The sequence below is a fragment of the Falco punctatus genome (genome assembly GCF_963210335.1).
Source record: "Falco punctatus genome assembly, chromosome: 15".
Lineage (NCBI taxonomy): Eukaryota > Metazoa > Chordata > Aves > Falconiformes > Falconidae > Falco > Falco punctatus.
In genome coordinates, this window is record NC_137595.1 from 12,194,938 (window position 1) to 12,208,476 (window position 13,539).

General features: G+C 46.6%; 1 protein-coding gene across 5 annotated transcripts in view; it reads left to right on the forward strand.

The window, feature by feature from the left end:
* The window catches only part of LOC308053794 (gamma-aminobutyric acid receptor subunit beta-4), a 111,388-nt gene that overhangs the window by 65,535 nt on the left and 32,314 nt on the right, over positions 1-13,539 (forward strand). For all 5 annotated transcript variants that reach the window (XM_080365513.1, XM_080365514.1, XM_080365510.1 and 2 more), the window contains one exon: positions 12,521-12,741. In XM_080365513.1, coding sequence (XP_080221639.1) covers positions 12,521-12,741 — 221 coding nt within the window. The remainder of the gene's footprint in view (positions 1-12,520; positions 12,742-13,539) is intronic.

Here is a 13,539-nt window from a genome sequence, read left to right on the forward strand (position 1 = left end):
ACCCTCTTCCTTTGCAAGCAGTTCCCCCCATAAATGAGTGTCAGGTATTTAGCTGTACAAGCTGTGAGCCATCAGATCTGCCAGGTGCCTTGTGTTCCACTCTTCTGGAAGGATGGTTTTGCCCTGTGCTTCTGTTCCTGTCTGCAAGATTTCTGTTCCCTTTCAATATTACTGGCTGTATCAGAGCCTTACAAAAATTAAACAGTGCTTTTGGGTATTTTTATTATCTGGATACTTTATTTACCGAGCTTGCATGGGCTTACTGCCAATAACTTTCAGCCAGCTCTGCAAATAGGAGCTCCTTGGCTCCAGGACTGTTGGTCCTGGTACTGCAGAGAGCACTCACTCAGCATGGACAGAGACTGCAGCTTGTTCTCTGCCATCCAGTTGGCCGTGAAGTCAAAGTCTGCTTGCTTGTGGACCTCCACAGCCTGCTGAAATCTCATTTTTCTTCCTGCTTCTTATAATAAGCTTGACTTGTCCAGCAGAATCAGGAGTGTTTCATACAGCTGCATTTTGAATGCCTTTGTCAGTTAACTACACTGCACCTGTCCACCAGGTTTATGATCCTGCAGACAAGACTTGAACCGTTAAAAGTGGAAGAAGGTTAGTACGGACCATGTGTGTGCTGCTGCCAGCCTGGACTGGTTCCCTTGGGTTTACCCTGGCATAACCAAGGGCAGACTAACCTGTGGATAGAAGCAGAGGTAGACTAAATCTGTGATGATACATTGTCTGGTCGGTACCCTTGACAGTAGAAATTGTTTCCTGGAACAAATCAGTTGATACTCCTGTAATTTTTGGTTGTTCCTGCATGACTATACTGTGCTCTGTTCACACCACAGTTGAGAAAGTTGATTTGCTAGCCCTTTTCTCCAATGATAACTCAATCTTACGGAGTTTCTCAACTTAGGAACCACAGATATAGCATTGCAGAATATTTATATGTAGAAACAATCTCCCCAGATATAGAACTGGGTCTCTGTGTGCAGGAGTCTTAGGGTCTTCAAGTGCAATATGCAGTTTTTCAAACTGCAGGGCTGCTACTCTTTACCCTTAGGAGACCACCCTTGTCCTAACTGAACCCTATTGCCAAAAATATATCCTGCTCTTCTGCATTTCACTATCTTATCTGCTTACTCCCAGTTATCCTTCCTACATGACCAAACTTTGCTTTCTACAGCAAATAAGCACCATTCTGACCTTTTGGTCAAGCCAATCTGTGCCAGCCTAGTTGAGGTGATTGTTCTGCCCAGGACATGTTAGTCACCTTACATCATTGAAAGGATTTGTTTGCCTCTGGCTACCTCCTGGGAAATGACATCTTTATGGCAATTTTCAGAATCTGGAATATCAAACCTTCCTTCTCTAAGTTAAGTAGTGTCTTTAAATCACTGTGTGCCTTGATATTGTTGCAGAGAGTCTGTGGTTTCAGCGCTCAGAGGTGTACATACAGCATTTTATTTTGCCATGTAAAGTAGTAATACTGCTTCATTCATAACATGATTCCCTACCTATGCAGTTGCAAACTGCATTGCTGGTCTTCGCTGCCAAGGAGAATTAAAAGCCCTATTTATTTATTTATTTATTTATTTCTCCCCCCCAGGGAGAAAAATCTTTTCTGTTCATTACACATTAAACACCTGCCTAGAGACATGGGGGTTGCAAACTGCAACATGGAGGCAAGTTAGCATCAATGTCTTATTTTTACAGATAAGAGAAAATAAAGCATAGGTGAAAGTACCCAAAGTCCACAGAGTTATCACTGGGTGAGCTGGAATTGATACGCAGAGGTGTTTTCTAGAGTGGCTAATTCCAATGGGCTACTAAGCCCCTTAAACTTTTTCCTCCAGCCTTTCTTCCCCCTGATCTCCTATGTGGAGGGCTGCAGAACCTCTGCTGCTTGGGGCACAGTCTGTCTGGATGGGTGTCCAGTAAAACTCTTGGCAAGGTGAAGAGTAAGTTTCATTTAAATATAAAAAAGGTACAGAGGAGTGAAGAGTTCTGGGAATGTTTTGGAGATTACATTTTTTTGTTACCAGGTTGCTCCTGCTAGAAAGACTATTGAGTTTTAACGACTTGAAGTGAGCACCTGTCAGCAACCAAGGGTAAGAAAGTCACTATAGGGTGAAAAATTTTCGAGGATATGTGCAGAGGCTGTGAAGCCCCTTTGAAAAGGTTCAGGGAGCATCGCTGGTCTTCCAGCATCACTTTCCCCTTGACATAATCTAATTTTCTCTCCCCATCCTTCTGAGGGCTTCAGAAACTGATATCTTCACTAGTCACTGCTCAGATGTCTCACTCAAATTTAATTTACTCTAATAGGCTAGTTGTTGCATGTTTAATTAAATACAAAGTGATTATTTAAAATGCTTTTGAGCTGTAATGGCTGTATAGTAGATATGTCCATATGTGTATGCAGGAGGACACTTGTGACGGGCTGTAAGACAGTGAGGGTGGTGCTAGGAACGTACAAAAATAGTTGGGAGAAGCTAGGTGGGGAGATGGGAGGTGAAGAGGTTGGGATGCAGGCACCAACACTGACCCACGGCAGCGGTGTGCAGAAGGGAGTTGTATAGCATACTGGATTAGAACAGACAAATGGTAGAAGGTAAAGACAACCTTTCTGAAAGCACCATGTTTTCCTGTCACGGGTCAGCAGAAGCCATAATCTGTTTTAAATTACCAAGTACTTTAAACCAGAAAGCTTGTTGTAATATAAGCATGCCCTCAGACTCCCTTTCCCAGCTATGCGGTGCGTGATCATGATGCTTCTCTGAGACTCCACAGAGATAGTGCATTAATGGTTGTGTAGCTCACACTGTGGTAATGGGTGACCTTGTGCATACCTAGAGGGAGGTTAAGAGAATCAATAGAAGGGGCTAAGTTAATATTTTGCCTTGAGTAAATACAGTAAGAGAGAGCTTGATGAAGCCGTTTGGAGACATCTGATGTACTAGCAGAACTCAAATGTAAGCAATAAACCTTTCAGGATCTCCAGGAAGGGGAAGAACCCATGTCATTCCTGGGACAGACTTCACTTGGGAAAACACACATTGTGCTTCTCAGGGGGGGAGATGTTGGCTTGCTGCCCTCCCTGCACTATTGCAAGCCAGTCACCCTTCTTAACTTGCTATTTTCCTGGAAGAAATTACTCAGATGAGGACCTGAGCTCCCTCCTTGTTTCAGTGAGCGTGTTCCCTGTTCTTAGCTATCCTGGTACTACAATCAGTCCTTACCAGTTCCCAGACCATCCAGGATGAGAGGATAGTGTAAGCACCCTCCCTTTGACTTTCTGCCTGAAAATTGGTAAAATTCATGCATTGTCTTTTTCTAAACTTAATGTATGGCCTTGCTTCTCTGGCCCTAGTTGGCTGTCTGCACAAAGCATGCCCTCCTGTGCTGGTCTGGCATGGGAAGGTAGAGGAAACAAAAACTAGTTTGACCCTTTCTTATTAAGTGGTTCCTCTCTGGGAGACAATTTCTCAAGTTATGATGAGGTTTGGAGTGAAAGCTATGCAGAAATGGGAAGGTCAGGCAATCCTGCTTTTGTGGGTAGAATGGGCTCTGGGTTTTGTCCAGCTACTCGTTCATGGGGAACAGAGGGAGGAGGCTAAACCAGCAGAAATGGTATGCAGTAAGTAGCTCACAGATTTTCATGGCTTAAGAATAGAAACTGCCTGGCATTGTTTTCTAAGATCTTGCCTGAGGAAGATGTCATGCTGCAGGTGGTGATTTTGGGATTGCTGCCTGTAACACTGAACAATGTTGCTGTTTTGCATGTGCTCATAGAGCAGGTGATAGCATCCCTGTGCCTATCAGTTCTGGCTTTCTCCTCTTGACCTCTGCTTCCAGCATGACTGAGGCTGTTAAGCAGATGACTGTAGTGCTGCCTCCTGCTCAGACAGGGCATTGATATACGCGTTTGAAAGTCTGAAAGCTTTGTCATGAACACATCAATGCCCTTTTGGCTTACGACCCACCTGCAGGACCAGCACCAATCCAGGTGCTGCAGGGATAGGGCACAGCAGGAGAGAAATAGGGCGACAAAGTGACACTTTACTTGCACACCCCTAGCTGTTGAGGATACAGCTGATGCCTGTCCCAGTTTCTGGACATACATTCAGCAATTAAACACATGCAAAATACTACAAAAGTAGATCAGCGAGGGGAGCATCTCCATGCAAAGTACTTCTCAGGTCCTAAAGAAAATGAGTTCAAGAGCACAAAGACCTGCACCACAGTAGGGCATAGAGCTTACCCCAGAAGCCAACCATTCCTGTCCCCTGCATTACTGACAGAGAGATTGCAGGTGAAAGGTGCTTTTCCTGATCCCCAAGTTAGTGCTGGCATCTGGTTATTCAGAATAAGGGAAGTGGAAAAAAGATTGTTGCTTTCTCACCTGCTAAACTGAAAGGTAGGGAGAAGGGCAGTACCTAAAATTGTTGTCACTTTATGTATAACAGTTGTCATGCAGAGCTTCAGACTTGTAAAACTGGGCACAGCCTTGCACCAAAAGAGAAATTAAAAGCAGTATTTTGGCAGAATACCCTCCCCATGAAAAGTACAGTAAGTACAAGAGCAGCTGCCTCCTGCCCTAAGCAAAGGTGAGAGTCTGAACAGACTTTGTGCTGTCTCAGAGCTGGAGAGACTGCTATCAAGTATTAACTTATGTCAGATTAACTGGTGCTCGTTAAGGTCTGGAACCCATTGATTTACCTGTGTGGTAATGGAAAACCCCTTATTGAGGGCAAAGTGGTTTTATTAAACAAGCTTGCTAAGGAAGAACCGTGGCTGTCTTGCTCTGTCCTTCCTGTGTTCTGCTGTACATTTTACACTGCTCCAGTTCTTTGCAACTGATTGCAGGCACATCCTTTCTCCTCCCCTTAAAAATAATTCCTCTTATTTCCCCTACCCCCTCCTTAAAATGAAACATACTTGAGGACTACTTTGTCCTTTACTTTCTTTCCCAAGAATGACAGGAACAGGAGATGGTGTTTAATCATCAAAGAAGTTGAAGCCAGCAAACTGTTCATTAGTCTCTGGCAGTGGCAGCTTGGCTTTTACTAAGTCAGATGTTCCATTTTTTTCCTTCTCTTTCTGAAGCATCTTGGCTTTCCTAATGTTCTTTTGTGATCTTGGATAAGGAGACCATATGTCATTTGCTTTTATGGGGAAGGACTTTTATTTGGTCACTTCTCCAAACAGAGGTGCTTTATCAAAGTCAGGGTGGAGGGGATATGGGGGGGGGGGGGGGGAAACCCCAGTCAAGTGGCACAGCTAGTGCTAGAGGCAAGCTGCAAAACCTTGATCCCTCATGCCCAAAGTCATGCAGCAGCAGAAGAGCAGTGTGTACTTTCTCCTGCAGAGAAGTTACTGCTTCCAGTACATTACAAGTGCTTGGTGATACACAACCTCCACTAGCAGCCTGGAATAGTCACCTTCACTTTCAAAGCCCCTCCAAAAGGTATCAAAGTCATTTGTCATCCACGTAAATGGACTAGACACAGGAGACATCCATGTTACCAGAAATACTGTATTCTGAGCAAAGATTTGACCCTTTCACATACATTATTCTTTCCATTTCTAATCCTGGCTTCTGAGTCTAGTGTAGCTCCCGATGAGCGTGCACACTTCTGCCTCTGGACAAGTTTAGTACTGGGTACTCTATAGGTCACAGCACAAAGGAAAAAGATCTGACCCAACCTGCCAATGCTCTGCACCTCCCAGGAGCGGTGCTGAGGGTTTATGAAACAGCCTGCCCAGGAGGGATGCTTCTGGTGACTTTCTACTGGAAGATGGAGCTTCTGCCTTGCAGCAGGAAAGTCTGTGTCCTTGGGCTATTCTTTCCTGTTAGTTCCTCCCTTTTATGTCTTGGACTGTATTTTCCGCATTAATGCCTAGACCTTCCAAAATACTGTTAAGCTCCTGACTTCATGCTTTTGTAACAGCAAATTCCACAGGCTCTGTGGAAAGTTATTTCTGTTACTTTGTCTTCAGTCTGTTCTTGTGCAACAACCCATTGCAGAATGTCAGATACTGTCATCATATGTCTCTGTTCTGTTTAACCTATGCAACTTTTCTCCCCCCTCTGCCCCCCCTCCTTGCTGCTTTCTGCCTTTGTCAGAGCCTTTCTACCACTTTTGAGAGTTCATGTAGTTATTTATTATTTCATGTAGTTTTTTCTGCTCAGTAACCCTTAAGTATCTAAAAGGGGGTGGAACCCTGTAAGCTTGAGTAGCATAGGGTTATTATTATTTACTGACTTAATGCAAGCACTACAGGGAATCAGAAAAGACTGAGACTGATTGGTACTTGTTTTAAAGTGATGTAAATACAGTGAAGAGCTAAACTGTGGAACTCACTACCACAAGACTGCAGATGCCAAAGGCTGAATATTCTAAGGCAAATTTTCAGAAAAGAAACTGACTATCTTCAATTAAGAAGGTACCAGCTCTGGCTCAGGAGATCCTTAAGCTTCAAATAGCTGGAGAATTAAGTACCACAACAGAGATCCTGTTTTGCTTATATTCCTCTCTGCTGTTCTCTTTACTGTTATTGAAGAGAGGATACTAATGTAGGAAGACTTTTGGTCTGACACAAGACAACTGTGTCTCCAAAATCAGCATAAGCATACTTGTAAGAAAACCACTTGGGACATATACCATGTTTGTGTTCTGCGTGCTGGCACAAAACTGTGTGGAAGAGCAGTTTTTTCTGAGAAGAGGGGGTCCTAAATTTTGGACCCTTTCTCTCACTGCAGGGAACAGAAAGGGACACATGATGCTAACCTCCAAAGGGGCATCCTTGAGCCCAGGGACTCTAACAGTGTGTGCAAAGGACTGCCTTAGGTGGCTTTCTGGTTAAAGACTGCAGGTGCTCTCTGCAGAGTGCTGCCCTTGTTACTGAGGTGCCTTAACTGGCCTGCTCTACCCATTGCTGTTCGTAGATCTGTAGACATGGAAGTTCAGGTTCCCACCCTGAACCGACTCCCTGTACTGTTGTGTCCCTTGGCGGTCTGGGCACATCCCTGCACACTGCTCAATGTGCGTGGCTGGCCCACAAGCAACTGGCCACATGCCCATGTCCTCACCTGGGTTGTGGTGGCTTCAGATAGTATCTGCTACCCCTAAGTGCTCCAGCATCCTCCTACCCTCCAGTCTGTCAGTGTTTCGGTGGCAACCAACTTGTGCTTACGGTGCCAGGAGTGACCCACTGTCCTGTATTAGTTCCATTTCCTGGACCCGTGTGTCCTTTCACTGACTTGGCCGCCCTAAACTTTGCCTTCTTCTACACAAGTGGGTTTGTTCTCATTAGGCTCAGATCTGGCATCCACCTCCTGGGACTTTTCTGCTCCAAGAGACGGCTTTGGTCTCCTCTGACAGTAGGCTCATTTCTGCTCCCAGGCTGCGCAGAGCCAGCACAAGTGGGGAGGGGTCCAGGATGAATGAGTACAAGTTTTCTTTCTAAGGATCGGTGAGCATTGCACTCCCAAAGAGGCTCTGTGAGGTGGAGGGGCTCATATGGTAGATGCTAATAAAGGTGTTTGGAATATAAGCCCGTGGAAATCCATTCCTGAATTCATACTAATGGTGCCAGCTTATTTCCCTTGTGCTGTGCCTCAGCTGTGTTCCCTTAGACCTTACCTACCCTGTCCTCTGAGAAACCGGGGAATCCCTGTGCCTGCCTGATTGAATTTGCTGCCTCTGGGGCTCTGCAGGAAATACCCTCCTTCATCCATGCCCCTCTCATGTCAATATTTCAGCCTTTCGCTGTTCAGTCCTCTCACAACATCTTTGGTCTGGGGTCTCTGCTGAGTTTCGGGAAAGGCTGTAATTATCAGTCTCTTCCTCTCGTCTGGAGATGGATGCTAGCAGCCCTGTTCTCGGTAGCTGGTAGGGTGCACTGCCATTTCAGCGTGTGAGTTCCTCAGGTAAGCTCCCCTTCCCCAGGGATTTTGTGGATCTCCAAGCGAGCTGTCCTCCCTCCTCACAGGGAGGCACCTCTGCAACATAGGCGTCTGCCAGTTCCACATCTTGCTCTCACCTCTGTTGTATATGCGTCACACAGCAAGAAGGGGGAGAGAGAGAAAGAGAGCAATGGTTTTGCAAAACCTGGGAGCGGGGGAGGCAGGGGGTCTGGGACTGACAGCTTGAAAGGAGCTGCTCAGCAGAGCAGAGCGAATGGAGGCATGTGCAGGGGGGGTCCCACGGGGATGGTCATGCAGAACAGCTTTCCAGCAGGCTCAGGTGCCACCTCAGCTTCGTGAGGGGCTGAAGAGGAGCTGTAGTGCTGAGCGCAGTCCTGCACGCAGCTGGGCCATGAGGTCTGCCTTGCAAGGCAGGGAGGGCAGCACAGCGGTGCTACGGTCAGTAAAAAGGCTGGAAGCAGCATTAGAGCTGTGCAGCTTGTGAGCTACTGGGTACCGGACTTCTGGGACAGAGCAAGGGATCTGGCCGCTGCTGGACTAGTGAGATAGGGAGGGAGAAACAGATTGTTTTGGAAAACACAAGCTCTTTTGGTCTAAGCGACACATGATTTGTAGGTCAATGAGACTCAGCAGGGCTCATCTGGGTCTGAAACAGGCTTTCCCCTTGCCAGTGCTGTTCATTTCAGCTTCCCGCGGTGGGATGCTGGTCAGGGTAGGTACAGGTTGACATGGCCAGTGAAGCTACCGTAGCAAAGCCTACCCAGAGAAAGTTTGCAGGTATCCTTGGAAAGCTTGTTTTTCCTGGGAGTGGAAGACAGAGGACTGAGTGGAGACACATAACTTCTGGTCACGTCCACGCTTCAGAAGCCCCTTTCCCTTGTCCTAGCCTTTGGGGTTTTTTTTAAAAAAAACTGAAATCTAAGTTCATACTGAATAATTTCCAAAGGTCTTTGCAGTGCAACCTGCACAGAGTTTCTGATGAGAAGTGGTACCTCCCTTCCTCCATGCTTGCCTCCCCTTCCATGGTAGCCACCAGATGAGGCAGGAGGTTGCACAGGCTGGCCTGCAACATGCATGCTCCCTCCAGCGTGGTCCTGCCTTTTCTCTCCAGTGCAGCAGGTGTATCTGGCAGGGTGAGCTGGGAACTCTGCAGAGCTCTCCCATCCTAGCTGCAGCAGTGACCGGCCTTGGCTAGACTGGCCACACCTGAGCATTTTATGGTCCTCCAGAAAGACCCAGTGGAATCTGTAACAGGAAATTTGGAAGCATTTTTATTGCTACTGGAGCTACACTGGTGCAGTATGGAAGAGGGTCTAGGCTTCTAGTTTAAAGGCAAGTGGAAAATCATATTTGCATGCACTGTCTGCTTGCTCCTCGAGCAGCAGCAGTGGAGAAAGCTGCTTACTGGGTATGTGTGCATGGAGAAAGCCCCCTTGCTTATTCCTAGCACAGGCAGTGGGGAAATTCTGCTGTGTTGTCCTGCTAAGGCGGTTCAGTGGTGAGCTGGAGGGGTGTATGGGCTCTAGGTGTGTTTGGTTTTGAAGCTTAACATTGAGCCTGGTAAATGGGACAACTTTCTATCTGCTGATGATGCTGGGAAACCCTGCTTGTGGTGTTACCTGTGGCATCAGCAGGCTTGTGAATGTCACTGGTTACTGGGAGGTTTGGGAAAGCCTCGTATTAGCTGAATGACAGATAAAACCCTACAACAAAGGGATTGTCGTTCAAGACTTGGAGGAAAATCAGCTTCATTACTTCTGATTCCTGAACTTATGAACCACTGCATGCATTGACTCCATCTGGCCATTCTGCTTCTGCAGAACGATGTCACCCTTGGTCATTATTTTACATGCCTCTGAAAGGAAGGCTATGATTAAGATCTCATCAGCTCTGGCCTGGAGCCTGGCCAGGTGATGATGTCAGGGTGTCACACAGGTACTTCATAATTGCCTGACCAGGCTATGGGGCTTATAGGGGAAGGAAAGCTCACTGCTTTCTCTCCTGAGTATTGCTCCCTCTCATTTGCTTTAGTGGGCCATATCAGTGCTTCGTCCAGACCCCTGGTCTGCGCCCTGTCCTCTCCCAGGGGCTGGAGGCAGAGCATCCCTCTTCCCCATAGCTCAGGGCTGTGCCCATCAGTATGTCAGTGGTACTTGTTCTCCCACAGAGGGCTGAACTCTGTGGGGTGGACGTTTGTCCTGCTCTTTTCCTTCTGCCCAGAAATCCTGCCCACTGTTCAACAGCGTGATGGGACAGGGAGAGCAGGAGAATGAGAAGTGGAGCACAGGAATCAGCAGAGAGAGGGGCTGAGGGAAGCCTCAGGCACTAGATGAACCATGACTATCAAGTACTCTGGATTTCCATGAGGATGCCCAAAGAAATCTATTGTGCCAAGAAGCCTGGGAAGATTGGGAAATGGAGCTCAGCCCAGGGCCTGACTGGCTGTTCTTCCCCAGAAAGGTCTCTGCACCTAGAAGGTGAATTTCTTAGGTGCTAATGACTGTTCACTTTGTAAACAGCTTGCCTTTTTTGTTTTCTGAGATCAGTGCCACCTCTTGTCTGCTGGTGCTTGAAGGCTAGCAGAAGCCTGCAATGACAGCAGGGTGGCCTGGTTAGGGGTGAGCTGTTGCAGGGCTCTGTCAAGGATTAGGAAAATGCAGGTCAGTGAAGCAGCTTGCCAAGATGTCCGGGTGGAGTTCTCAAAGGGGGAGAATGGAAATGATGCCTCTGTAGCCAAGTTTCCTACAGGCAGGGGAAGAATCTGTCACCAAGGAGGATAAGAGGCTCCAAGAATCCAGGAGCTCTGCTCCTTTGTGCTCTCACTGCAGTGCAGGTCCAAACATCCAAGGAGGGGTACCCCAGAGAACATTTTCCTTTGCAAGGTCTTAACCAAAATGAAAAATGTTTGTGCCCCTGAGAGATGGACTGTGAGGCTTCTGAGGCAGGAGTTTAGCAGTCCTTTAAAAAGCAAAGCAAAACAGTTTCTTGGCCAGAAAGCTGTCACTGTGTTTTTGTTCTTTTCAATATAACACACAAAGTGACAGATATAGCTTTTGTATCTAGTCTACACCACAGATTTACTCTGTGACCTTTCGGATATGCATGTGGGTCTAGATTTCTGAATCATACTTAGATACCCGAAAGCTGGCATACCAATAATGTGGGATTATTTGAGCTTGTTTTCAGAGGTGTTAATCAAACCTGGCTTCAAATGAAGTCCGTGGGAGAAGACAGGCAGGCAGGATGCCTCTGTGCTCAGCCCAGATGCTAGTGCATGAGCAAGGTCATCACCAGCCCCTTGCGCAGAGCTGGAATTTGCAGAGCAGAAATGTCCATCATGCAAATCAAAAAAGTCAAGAGGATTACTGTGGCACTGTAGGTATCTGCTTGGGTAGAGAACGAGTCTCTGGCCCCATCTGTTCTAGATCATTTGCATGCATTTGCAAAAATGCTTTTTATTTAAGGGATTGTGAAAAATCACTGACTTCTGTAAGGCCACTGTCAGCAAGGCTTGTGCCCATTTCCTAATCAACATCCTGTTATTTTAACACTAGCTATTTTACCCTCAAAATCTTGGATCCTAGCCTATTTGAGACCTGCTCTGAGAAGGTTTCCTGTCATTGGTGTGTAGAAGACCCCTTCCTGTACCACTCGTTTACCTGAGAAGGAATGATCATTCTCCCAGTACAGTGCCACAGTGCTGTGCCTCTGAACAAGCTGATGGGGGGGCTCTGGATCTCCCCTGGATGGTGCTGTTACTAGCCAACAAGTAGGGTGGTTTCTGCAGAGCTACAGCTGTGGGCCACCAAACAGCCCTCCCCGTCCTCTAAAAAATGCTTGTCTTGGCAAGTTTAAGTGTCAACTTTTTACTATTGAAAAGGAGAGGAGAGGGAGATATGTATGGCATTGTGCTGGCTGGGGATGGTGAGGGAGCTGCCCCTTTACCAGTGGATCACGCTCCACTGATGACAGATTTCCTCCACATATGTCCCTTCCTGAGAATGTGAATGAACTCCCAACTTAGCTCATATAACAAGGCAAGTGCTAATAGCTTGTCACGGCTGGCCTGGGTTGGCTTTGAAACCCTGGCCTCGAGGTCAGATTCTCCATGTGCCCTTTGGAATCTCCTGAATTTCTGCTCAAAATAAAATTGGCTTTTACCAACTGCATGGTAACAAGCAGTGGCTGGGCATTGTGTCCAGACACCTTGACATGATTTAATTGGGAGATCAGTCCTTGAAGTCTTTGGCGTGGTGTAGCCCACTTGCTTGACATCCCTTAGTGCTATCATAGTCCTAACTACTACTGGTTTTGCAGCCAAACTCTAAGCAGGCCGGGACAATGTGAGTGGGATGCAGTTTTGCTTTGCTGGAGTCATGTAATGTCATTTTGTCACCTGCAAAGCTCAGGATTGTTTCCATTTTCCCAGAAAAAGCACAGTGCCCCCCAAGCTGGTGGAGGTGTGGACCCAAAGATTTTGATGCCAAGGAATTTGGAGACCCACCAAAGTCTTGGCAGTGGCAGTAGTGAAGGGATGGAGTTCCATCCCTACCCTAGATCTGGGCTGACATTTGCACTTTTCTTTCCCAGGACTACACCATCACCATGTACTTCCAGCAGAGCTGGCGGGACAAACGCCTGGCGTATAACGACCTTCCTCTCAACCTGACCCTGGACAACCGGGTGGCTGACCAGCTGTGGCTGCCGGACACCTACTTCCTGAATGACAAGAAGTCCTTTCTGCACGGGGTGACAGTGAAGAATCGCATGATTCGGCTCCATCCTGATGGGACTGTCCTGTACGGCCTGAGGTAAGTCTAAGGGTAATCTTTGTTGGTTGTAGTTGAGAATGACACATCATCTAAACCTCCTCCATTTCCAAAGGTATTCTGGTAAGGCAAGGAATCGGAAGCCCCAAAGATACTCAAGTGTTGCAGTTTTAAGTATCTGTTCTTTCTCCAAGGTGGAAATGGTTTTCTTCAGGCCTCCAAAGTTTCCTTTGCTGCTGTAGACAAATATTGGAGATGGGAATAGTGTTCTCTGAGTATTTCAGGTCACTGTCATTCATGTTGCATAACACTTCCATTTGAAAGACTCATTTTCGATTGCTTATAATTTTCTGCAAGTTTGGCCTATCGAGATGAGACTTTGTTACTCTCGTATCTAAGGCTGAACTTCTGTAGCATTTGAATCAAATCATTTTGGTCATTTTTGAGTATGAGATAGGAGGCATGTTTTTGTACAGTTAAAAAAAAAAAAATGTCTCTTTCCCAGAACAATTCTGAAGTTTGAGGCTTGAAAGTTGATGTTTGGTAGGGGAATGGTCCTCAGTGAGGAGGCTTTTTGTGGTGTCTGGAATAAATTAATGTAGGGACACGAGCCTTTGAAAGTGCTGTGCTTGTGTGCAGTGGCAAAGGTTGGCTTTACTGTATGATTTGGATACGTGGAGATGCCAGGGTAGGTAAGAAAGTCAAATGGAGGTGGGGCAAAGGCCTGAAAGGGAGTCTGTGGTTGTAGGTAAGAGTGCAGGTTTTGGATGCTGTAGCTGAAATCTGGGCACTGATTTTCCCAACCCTTTATTTGTCTGCTTTGAGCTTTTCTTTTCTTTA